At 33.7% G+C, this 12425-nt stretch overlaps 1 protein-coding gene across 1 annotated transcript; it reads right to left on the bottom strand.

The window, feature by feature from the left end:
• Nucleotides 1-5471: 5471 nt before the first annotated feature.
• Nucleotides 5472-7355, bottom strand: LOC126695884 (serine/threonine-protein phosphatase 7 long form homolog). The gene has a single exon (XM_050392679.1). It carries the CDS (start codon nt 7353-7355, stop codon nt 5472-5474), a length of 1884 nt encoding a protein of 627 aa, XP_050248636.1.
• Between the last annotated feature and the right edge of the window lie 5070 nt (nt 7356-12425).

Raw genomic sequence — 12425 nt, 5'->3', positions numbered from 1 at the left:
GTGGAAAATAGAAATAGGTTTTCTTTAGCTGATTTTTTTTATAATAATTATGATGATTTAAAAATAATGATGACGTGGACTGGGAAATAGAAATAGTTTTTTAATTTTTTTTAGAAATAATGATGATGTGGAAAATTGTGAGAGTTTCAAAAGTTTCGGTTATATATATATATATATATAGATTATTGGAATTTTCACACATCATATTATTTTTAGATAGTAGAAAAATATATGAACAAAGCTTAATTTTAATGCTCCAATGCTCTAGAGCCAACATTATACGAACATATAAACAGGTGTTTTTAAGACATTTGATCATTGGAGTTAAGAAGTGTCCAAAATATATAGTTTCATAAATAAAAACAATCATAATAAATGTTTATTAATAATTGTCATTATTATCAAATTTCATATTTAGACAAAAAAATAGAAAAAAAAAATTATATTAGGTTAAAATTTTCCATGCAATACATGAGTTACCAAATAAGGATTCTACTAATTATTACCTTATACATGGGTTTATTAAAAGATATTAAAATTATAGATTGCTGTGGGATCAGATGCCAATTAAGGTGTTGTTAAATTGTTATGAATTTTCATTGTAGCTTTCTTGATTTTATTTATTTATTTATTTAAGGTAGCTTTATTGAAGGCTAAAACCGTTGAATAGTGGCCTTAAAACATTTTTTTATTATTATTTTATATACAAGATAAAAACTTTTACTTTAATTTAATTTAAGTGTATATGTTTATGAAGCTTTCTCCTAAAGATACCCATACATCTCACAAACAGTTATACTTATGGAATAACTATTGCACCAAAGGTGTGCAATTTATATTAAGTATTTTTAAGCAAGGTTTATATTAGTGACCTTGGGCATATATTATATGGGTGCCCTTATGGCAACTCGTACCACATTAAGTGTTGTCTCAAGTTCTATTGGTTTGCGAGCCTACTCAATTGGTTAACATATTTTGATATTTTTAACAAAGAAAATCTAAGGTCCAAATATTTCATTCCCAATTTTAACTATTAAATTATATATAAAAAATTTATATTTATTATTTCTTTAAAAATGAATGTTCATTCTCTTTTACAAAAACACAAAATATTTGTTCCACAACTATCAAAGGGATGCTGAAGCAACAACAGTGGGTTGAATTATGAGTAATTCTAGTATTATATAAAAAAGCCAAAACTATTTTACGTGGAAGATTGTGACTAGCTTTCTGCAACTTTCACATGGACCACTATTTTTTTCTCTACTACTCAGTTTACCATGTAAACAATTCTGACAAAAATTGTGATTTTTTATGTATTGCTAAAATTTTTGTTGAATCACATTTAGTTTTGAACTAAAAGAAAACCATCCTATACAATGACATGAGTTTAGTGTTCATTTGAGAACAATTTATTTTACTTTTTTGCTTAAAGTACTATAAATAAAATGTAAAAATAAATAAAATAAATATGTGACTCAAGACATGCAAATAATAGAAAAATAAATAATAAATTAGCCTATAAATGCATCCCAAACAACACTAGGAGTACTCAAAAATCCAATTCACACCACCGCACACCTTTGGTGCAATGGTCACTTCACATCCCAAACAACACTAGGAGTACTCAAAAATCCAATTCACACCACCGCACACCTTTGGTGCAATGGTCACTTCACAAGTATAAGTGCTTGCGGGGTGTAGTGGGCAAGGGCTGGGGTTTAAGTCTCCAGAAAGGAGTTTCACACGCATATATACTTAGATTAGGTTAGAGTAGAATTTCTATCTTGTAAGGGGAAAAAAAAAAAAAATCCAATCCGCGTGACAAAACCGTCTGATCTGATTTGAACAATCACTTCCAAGTACAGACTCAATTGTGAAAGTATATCTGAAAATATTATTTCAAATTTTCAATACTCTATTTTCTTTCTTCAACATCACCCTTTCTTCTGAGTCTCAATTGTCTTTTAGATGGGTCTCTTTATGGATTTCATCATGGGAGAAAAAAAATGGTTATTTGTGTAGTAAGTGGCAAAGCCATTAATAATGGATGGACGATGAGCTGAAATCCATGGATAATAATAACAAAATATGAGATTTGGCTGAGCTGCTTAATGGTTGCAGATCTATTGGAAGTGTGATGCTTAAGGGAAAGGTTGAGTGGCAAAAAACCAAAATTGTTGCTAAAAGCTTTAATATTAAAAAAAAAAAAAAAAAATTTAATGATTAGAAAGAGACTTTCTCACTAGTCTCTTTTAAGGACTCTTTTAACTATCATGGCCTTGGTTGCACATTTTAATTCAGAACTTTTTTTAATCAGTCTGTTGCGCATATATGATATATGGACTCAAGTATGTGTGTTGTTGTGTACTTATGCATGGTTATTAATCATGAACTCTTTGTTAATTGTTGTTGCATAGTTTTTGTATTATTAAAATTTACAAGATTAGTCTAATAAAAAGAGTACTGCCATTTAAATATACTAGTAGAGGGCCCACGCAATGTGCGGATATTGTTATAAGCTACTATATAAAAATGTTAAACATTAAGTAACACCATTTTATCAATTCATAAAAATATTGCAGTTAAATTTTTAATAAGAATTTCTCAATATATCAGAGACATTCAGTAATTAGTTATGTGTTGCATTAATAAAATTTTTCATTAACATAACATTTATCCTTGGGGTAAGCGAAAGGCTAAGATAAACATGGGCCTGAGCTGGAAAATGTTTAATGGCTTTCCGGGTTTAAAGTCTATGTAGGTCCTGGTGAATAATGCAAGAGAACATGAGAAAATGATAGACATAGAGAGCAAGAATAGAGAAGTATCGGAGTATGGGTTTTGAAAATAAAGGTTAAAAATTCAATTAAAAAATAAAAGCGTTTAGTACTTGCTGAACTTTTTTATTCACTTACTAATATTAGGGGTGACAAAATTGGACACGACCTGCAAACCTAACATGACACAACACAAAATTAGTAGGTTATAGGTTGAAGTTTAATGAGTTTGTGTTATATTCAGGTTGACACAACTGACCCGTTTAATAAATGGGTTGGATTAGTGTTCAACACATAGAACCCATTTGACCCGTTTAATTAAATGACATTTTATCAATATACCCTTCAAACTCTAAGCATATAAACTTATTAGTTGTTGTGATTTATTTTGTTTGACAAATTGTGATTGATAATTTGTAATATTGAGATATGCTTTAATTTTGAATGATTATTATTAGTTTCGAATTTTATATTAAAAATGTTTATTTGTTTGTTTTTCATAAATTTTTTATTTCATTTTGATAAAATCTTATAAATAGGTCGACTCGACTAACCCGTTTAATAAATGGGTTGTGTTAGGGCTGATGAATCTTAACTCGTTTAATAAACATGTCAAGTTAGTGTTGACCCTATATGGTCGGATACTCATGAGTTGACATGACACGAACCCGACATGCGAACACAAATTGCCACCCCCAACCAGCATCACCATGGCATGGAGTGTCTATGGATGGAACTATTTTGAAGCAAAACTTCTCTTCTTTTCCATAGCCTATTTCATATTGCTTACTAGCTGCAAACTCCTTGATAAATTTCAACTTAGCCCTTTTTTTCTTTTTCTTTTTTGGTTTTTCCAAGATTTTGTTGAAGCCTTTGACATTAGGAAAAATGAGATGTATTAAAATTCCAATTTCTCAAGGGGAAAATATAATATAAACAAAAAAAAAAAATTAATGAAGGGAAAAAATGAATTAACTAAAATAAAAGCCAAAGGAGAAAAGCTTTGACCTTCCTTCTCAATTTAAAGCAACAACACATTTTTTTGACACAGATTTTAGGAATATTTAGCATAGACCCTCCAAATTGTTAATTTTCCTTGAACACAAATAAAGGGAAATCTTCAATGTTTGTTTTGCTAAATATCTGGAAGTAATTTAGACTTCATGATATATTGCAAACAGAGCAACATTTATATCATGTCAACTGGGCAAAGCAAGGTGCATTCATCTTTTGAAAACATTTTTAACAAACAATTAATGTAAGCATTAACATATTAACAATCTAATGAATCTCACTCTAATATAGAACAACATAACATTAAGCAAGTAACTAACAATACTTGACCGGACTTACTTCAAGTTTATAAATTGAAGACCAACAAAAGCATAGTATTCCCACAATTAAATTAACAAAAACAAAAACCAAAAATCAATATTTATAATCACTCTTGATAACTGATTGCTACCTATACAATTGATTAATTAAAAAGATGAAGTTTACCTTAAACATTGGTTGAATTAAGAAAACAATGAAAACCCACTGCTTTCCTAATCACTCATAAGAGTCGATTCTTAAATGTGACATATGAGAGGTACTACTGTAGAGGACTTGTAACAATAGACAAAAGTCGATTCTTAAATGTGACATATGAGAGGTACTACTGTAGAGGACTTGTAACAATAGACAAAAGTTGATGCTAGTGATGTATAGATCATTTCGTTCATGCTTCCTTCTTGACTGTTTTAGAAAACTAAAGGTTCTGTGAAAATTCCAAGGGACAACTGAAGGTTAAGAAGAGAATAAAGTAGGGAATAAAGTGGGGAAGATAGTAGTAAATTTAGTAATAGTGAAATGAATTAACTTGGAAAGTCCAAAATATTGAGAAGAAGCATTGAACGTGAGTAATTAGTTATTAATTCCTAGTTAGTGACAATTTATTGTTAGCCAATTGGATTTGATTGGGGGATGAAGAATTGAGAGAAGGTGGGAGGAAAGTCTATAAATAGACTATTGCAAAGGATGTGTCACTTGGCAAAACCTTATGCACTCCGGCATGAGATCTCTGCTTTTATATATATGTATATATATTGAATTGATATTGATTGATTGATGATTGTAAGTTTGTAACCGGGTACTTGGATCTGTCAATAATTATCACATTAACATGCATGTGCATAAATAAGGAGGTTTAGAGTGTAAATCAATAATGAAACTAAAGTGACATTAATGATTACACATTAACTACCATCACAAGTGGGAAAAGTTGAAGCTTCCACCTGCAATATCATGACAGAGCTAATAAGCTCTATATCCTTGTAGACTAGCCTACAAAAAGATGTCAACTTTACAAAGATTAAGCAGGAGAATAGGCCACTAGTGATACACTCAAATATTTGGATTTTTTCACTAGCTTGTAACAATACTTATTTATATCAGGAAAATCAAGTCACAGGAAACTTCACAGGCAACTGCAACACTTTCAGATCTAATATAACACTCCCAAGAACGTGAACTAATTCGATGAAACAAAGCATTCAGACATGAGATGTTCTGAAGTAATTGTTGGAGAAAGATTATACTACGGCCTAATCACTTTGCTTCAGGAAGAAAATTGTTAGGCACGATATACATTAATTTTTAATAGAAGCTTTTGCAAATTATATACTAAGGTTCGAGGTTTCCTTTTCGCTGCTATTTAGCTCTTGCTGCTTTTAGCTCAGCAACTACTCTCTCAAGCCTGCTTATTCGAGCCTCAAGCTCCAATGCTGGCTTCTCAGTTATGCAATGGTTACTGTTTTCCCCATCATTATGTTTGACATGCAATGCAACCTTGGTTGAACGTCCCAGTTCTCTCACAGTTGTACCTGCCACACTTTTCCCTGCTTCACCCATTGAACCTTCACTCGGCGTGACCTTTGGCTCTGGTATTATCATCGAGTCCTTTTTAGGAGCTCCATCATCTGCCGTTGAGTGTGATATACTTTGAGATAAAGAGACTGTCAAAGGCTTAACATCAATAGCCAGTTTGTTCTCACTCAAAGTTCCCAAGAGGTTAGTTTTCTTGACAGAATCCTTTATGTCCACTTTATGGCATTCCACAGAAGAACTAGGCAGAACAAAGACATTGTAATTTTCCATCTTTCCAGAATAAACTTGGGGAATTCTTGAATTTTGAGGCCGGGTAACAAAATTCTTAATTGCATCCTTTTGATCAGACACTGATTGCCTCCACCACTCAAAGTATCGCTTGGTAACATCTGCCTCAAAAAGGCGTGGTGGTATGTATAATTTTGCATCTCCAATTGACCTATTGTAATGGCTCCAAGCAATACTCAGGTTCATACTGTATCGAGCAACATGACCTGGAAGATCTTGATCAATTCCAAATTGCATTGCGACTCGGTGTGGGAGGTACTGTTGAATGGATTGTACTCCAACAAGCTCACATGCTCTTAAGCATCGAGTATAAGACTCCAAACCTTTGTCTAACGCAGCATCAACTGACACCCATTGTTCTTTATCTCCATAGAACTTAGGAAACAACCAATTATGATTCAATGCTATAGCATAAGGGCGCCACAGAAAATCTTCTCCAGCAGAGTCTATAGCCAACCTCACATTCTCAATACCCAATAGTTTCACTTTGTGCCAGCGAGCTGGCCTTGGCTCACCTGGTGTGATGGATATAGGAGTCGGCCGGAATGTTGTGAATCTCTCCCAAGCCCAAAGCTGGACTAATTGAAAAGGCGCAGAAATAAGAACCTCTTTATAATCCAATTTTTTTGAGGCAAATAATTTCTCTTTCAGCAAACCCAAATCAGTATAAACACTAGACAGGACTGCTGGCGCAAGTGCAATTTGAGTTCCTCTAGCCAAATGTATTGCAAGTGGAAAATTTCGCTTTTCAATACGATAATGAGGCATTGGGAAGACAAACTTAGACAACCAATATGAGAGGAATGCTTCATGCTCATATTTGCTCCCATTCCCCATGAAATGTTCTAGCCATGAATGCTGACTGGCTATGATGCTACCGCTTGTCGCAGTTTTTTTTAGTGCGTCAAGCAAGATCTCATGAATTTCTTCCATTTCTTTGGTAACAAGAGGGCTTAAAACAGAGTCACCCAAAACAGAGTAGCCCCCTAAAGCCATCATATCTTCCAAAGTAATAGTGGCTTCTCCCCAAGGGAAGATGAATGTGTTGGTCTTAGTACACCATTTTTCAGCAAGACCAAGAACCAAATCTTGTTGTCTAAAGATTGAATATTTGGAGCACATTATTGCTTCATATATTCCAGCTTTCTTCCACATGGATTGGTACTTGGAATGCAAGTTTCCGACCCACATTTTCCACTTCACATGTGGACTTTGCCAACCTTTGAACTGAACCTTCATAGGCAAATTCTCAAGCTCAGAAATGGTGGGTTCAGCAGAGAGAAAAGGTGAAGGAAGTTCATCAGTGGAGACCACAGAGGGTTTTAGAAAATGGGCTATTCTGAGGGTTGGATTTCCACCAGTTGGTGACAACATGAGCTCTTCTCTCTCCTCAAAGATGGCATCTTCTGATTCAACCATTCTTGGGGTTTCAAGGTCTTTCCTAAGTTTCCTTTCAGTAAGGACTAACTCGAAGGAAGATAAAATTTTGGTGGGTTCTATATTCTATATATATTATATATTATATATTAACTACTTTCCATTCTGCTCAATACATGTCCTTGCTTAGATCCATGGGAAAATTATACAAAGGAAAGAAGTTTACCATCACTCTTCAAAGTTAATGATTGTGATTGTAAATAGACTACAGTATAAATTAAGAAAGTTGGTAATATTCTATATCACTAAAAACCATGTTTGGTTCTTTGGAAAATAACAAAAAGAAAAGGGCTTTACCGCCACTTTGATGATCAAGAACTTTGAGGGATTCTCATGGAAGATGATGGATGGCTACCAGGCACCAGCTCATATTATCATTTTTCTTCACTCTTCAGACCCTATCCTCTGCTTGGATCTTGAGAAAAAAAAAAAGAATAGAAAATGAAAGCACAATCCTTTCAACCTCTTTCCTGAAAGTGGAAGTCCTTAACCTTTGCCGTGAGCTAATGGTTGCTAAGAGTTGGTGGGTATTTATAATTGTGTAGATTAAATCTACTAGATTCTGGGAAAATGAGAAAGGAAAGGGCTTTATACCTTCACTTCATTTCATTAGAGAAGGGATTCTGTGGGAGATAAAAGACTGGTGGCCTGGTGGGTACTTCATATTTTCTTGTTTTTCTTGTAGGAGTTTCTTTTCTCATAAAGTGTATTCTCTGTTTGTTTCCCGGGAAGGAAAGAACAAAAGGAAAGAACATGGCCCCTAAGACACTCTAACCAACCACAACTCGCAATGTGGCAAGTTGTGGTATAAAATTGTGCAAAAGTGTGTGCCACCAACATTTCTCTTTATGTATATAGGCTTAGAATAATGTCAACCACAATCAATTTCACAACATTTTTCACACCTAGTTGATGAGTTGGCAGAATATAATTAATAGCAATTTGGAGTGTTTATGAAATTGCTCAAATCACAAGACCGCACCTAAACCGACCAAAATCACCTGTAAAATGAAGTAATCACACAACATTGTGGGTGGAGGTGGAAAAAACATGCGGTTTGCAATTTTGTGATAAGAAAAATGCAAATATATATTATATGAATTAGGCATTGATTACTTGATTCTTTAAATATAAAAGATGAGGTTTTCACGCCTAAAAACTTGTTGGGCTACTTTTAATCAACCCGAAACAAAGAAAAATCAACTCAACACTTTAAAAATTGGCCCAAAACAAAGGAAAAATTAGTTTGAACTAAGCCAAACTAGCCCAAAATTAGCCCACAACAAAGGAAAAAAAACCAGTTTTTGGACCACCACTATTATCACTTTATGACACATCAATTACTGACTACCACATCAATATACTTTAATAAATTTTAAATTTTATAATTTCAAATTATCATAGGTACAAAACTTTTAACAAAGAATTTTAAAATTTATAGATTTAAAATCAAAGACTAGCATTATCCAAATGTAACGTTGTGTACTTAAGACTTTCTCATAGGCGTGTTGCATGGTCGGTCAGATAAGAAATGGCACTGTGAAAATGATTTTCCTGTAATATAGCCGTACGGGTTAAGAATGCAAAGTTTAAATGGAATAAAGGGAGCTTCTTTGGCTGCTCGGAATTTTATATCCTGGAGCATCATTGTACACCATTTTAAGAAAACATCACCAGGCAGACAGACACATACAGATATAGTGACTAATGTAGTCATATTATTTTATAATTCTTGTAGAAAGTTAGCCCATATGAGTTGGATAATGGTCATCGCATGTGTTAGAGATTATGGACCAAGGTGTTCAAACTCACAATAGGCTGTTCCGCACCACCCCGCCCCAAAAAAACAAAAAAGCAAAAAAACCTCACTCTAGGCCCATAAGCCCGTGACCCATTTTCAGTTGAATCCTACATTCAGTGCCGGTTTGGCATGATTAATTTTGCCAATTAATTTTACTATTCAACTTATTTTTGCTAATATTCATGAGTCTTACTGCATTTTTTGATACTATTCATAGGTTTCATTATACTATTTCAGTTAACTTTTACATTTATCTACGGTACTTTTAATAAAAAATTTTCAGTTTTTGCAAATATAAACGGATTCCAAACATACCCTTAATGCAAGTTACATTGAGTTTGGACTAATATAACAATATGAAATACCAAACCCCCCCCCCCCCCAAAAAAAAAAAAGAGATAAAAAAGAAAAAAGAAAAAGACAAATTGAGAAAACAAATAGGATATATTTTTGTTTGTTGGTAATTAGGGCATATGATAAAAGGAAAAGGGGGCCAAGGCCACACAGAACAATAGTAGCGTAGACTAGACAAGTTCAAAGTTACAAAAAGAGATACATCATGATGAGAATTGAATGCAGAAGAAAAAAAGAATAAAAGAAGAATAACAAATTGATTGTTGCTCTCTTGTATTCCCTTAGTGAACAATTTAGTTTCAATTTGGTGAGTTGTTCTCCGATTTATAATGTTTTCAAACTTAAGAATGTAAGATTTTTTACTTAATTTGTGCAACATATACATTAATATTTTGAGAGATAATTTCAATCTATAACGTTCGCTCTTGATAATTGACACCAATTAATTTCTGACATAGACAGTGTTCGAACTCTAGATTTTTTATTCGACCACATTCTTCAATTAACTTGGACATCAATATTTTTTGTTTGAAGAAAACCAAATTGGTTGGAATATAATAAATGTTGAGAGATGGGCGGGATAACCCAATTATTGGTTCTTGATTAATTATTTGGCAGTTAGCACACCTTATTTCTTGTGTATGGGGTCTATTATTACCATATGGACTAAGTTACAGCTCTCTTTATATGGGTTAGGGTTTCATATAACAGCATATTAATGCCAGGTTGGTTCTTGATAGATCACTGCAAGAGTCTCATATTTGGAGTGTTTGGACTAGACAAGAGGATATGGTATATAATGCATCCGATGCATGGTATAATTTTTTAGACTAAAGAAAGGGCAGCAGACTACCCTGCAAAACAAAACGGTTTTCTTGCAGCTTTGGACTCATGTATGTGTTGTGTACTTATGCATAGTTATAATCATGAATAAGTCCTCGTGGTTGTATAGTTCTTGTGGTATTAAATGTTACTCCTACAAGCGTAGTCTAATAAATAGAGTATTGTCACTTTAATATAATGCTATGGACAATTTTTTCATAACAAATTTCACAATTGCAAAAAGATTGTGAATGATGGATACAAGCATAGACCCACATTTTTTTTTTTTTTTTTTGAAGCTAGACCCACTTGTTTTCTACCACTCATAGTTGAAAATTTCAATAACTGCGATATATGTTGTGAAAAAAGTTATGTTGGTTTAAATATACAGATATCGGGTACATGGATATATCAGGAATTTTGACCATGAGTGTGCAGACAGAATGTATAGTAATACTGTAAAATGTAACTAAACATTAACCACCAGCAACATGCACAAAAAGTTGAAGCTTCCACCTGAATATCATGATAGAGCTAATGAGCTCTACACTATCAGACTACCCTACAAAAAGATGTTAACTTTGCAATAAAGCAGAATAATAGGCCACTTTTTAAATATTTGGATTTTCACTAGCTTATGCCAATTCTTATTTATATCAGGCAAGGCCAAGTCACGAGAAACTAGGCAATTGACACATTCATCTCTAATATAACTGTCCCAGGACTAATTCGGTGAAACAAAGCATTCTGACGGGGGTTGTCTAATAGATAATAACTGTTGCACTGCCTGGTCAAGTACTTCAGGAAGAAAATTTTTAGGCACTCAATACATAACTTTTAAATTTTAATAGAAGCTTTTGCAATTTATATACTTTGCTTGCTGATACAGTCCTATTTGGAAGGCTTGTTCTCAAACTAGTTATTAGCTCTTGCTGCTTTTAGCTCAGCAACTGCTCTCTCAAGCCTGCTTATCCGAGCCTCAAGCTCCAAGCCCGGCATCTCAGTTTTGCAATAGCTGCTGCTTTTCCCATCATTTTCTTTGACATGCACCACAATGTTTGTTGGATGTTCCACTTCTCTCACAGTTGCGTCTGTCAGAATTGTCTCCGCTTCACCCATTGAACCTTCACTGTGGATGTCCTTTGCCTCTGGTGTCATCAGCAAATCCTTTTTAGGAGCTCCATCATCAGCTGTTGAGTGAGACATTTTTTGAGATACAGAGACTGGCAAAGGCTTAACATCAATAGCCAGTCTTTTCTCACTCAAAGTTGCCAGGAGTTTAGTTTCCTTGACAGTGTCCATTTTAAAACATTCTACAAACGAATTATTTGGAACAAAGACATTGTAATTTTCCATCTTTCTAGAATAAACTCGGGGAATTCTTCTTGAATCTCTAGGCCGGGTAACGAAATTCTTAATTCTTCTTGAATCAAGAACTTTGAGGGACTCTCATGGAAGATGATGGATGGCTACCAGGAACCAGCTCATATTATCATTTTTCTTCACTCTTCAGACCCTATCCTCTACTTAGTTCTTGAGAGAAAAAAAAAAAAAAAAGAAGGTGCACAATCCTTTCAACCTCTTTCCTGAACCTGAAAGTGGAAGTCCTTAACCTTTGCCGTGAGCAAATGGTTGCTAAGAGAAGTTTGACAAATCAAGGAAGCTCTTTTATTCTATTGGATAAAGAGAGAAACCGTGGTTGATTCAGCCGTGTTGGTGTTGACTTCCGTAGCTCTTTTTTTTTTTTTTTTTTTTTTGGAGGAACGACTTCCATAGCTCTTATCAAGACTATGTAGGCATGCAGCCCTTATTCCAAGGAGCAAATATCAATACACAAGTTGGCGCCTCACTGGTAGCCTTCGATAGAGTATTTCCTTTTGCACATATTCCAAAGCTAAGAGCAACTAAATCATCTCGTACAAATTTTTGTTTATTTTGAAAGAAAAAACTTACTTTTTTTTATTTTACACATTCACTTTTACAAAACATTCACATCAGTTTATCTATTCTACACATTTATTTAATAAAATATTCATTTTTTTTTACATTTTTTATTATTTCATTCCCTCTCCTCT

The sequence above is a fragment of the Quercus robur genome, chromosome 8 (assembly GCF_932294415.1).
Source record: "Quercus robur chromosome 8, dhQueRobu3.1, whole genome shotgun sequence".
Taxonomy (NCBI): Eukaryota; Viridiplantae; Streptophyta; class Magnoliopsida; order Fagales; family Fagaceae; genus Quercus; species Quercus robur.
This window is presented reverse-complemented; position numbering and strand designations above follow the sequence as displayed.

Bases quoted from the DNA above. Each gene is read 5' to 3' on its own strand.
- LOC126695884 (XM_050392679.1), bottom strand. From the start codon at position 7,355: ATGGTTGAATCAGAAGATGCCATCTTTGAGGAGAGAGAAGAGCTCATG.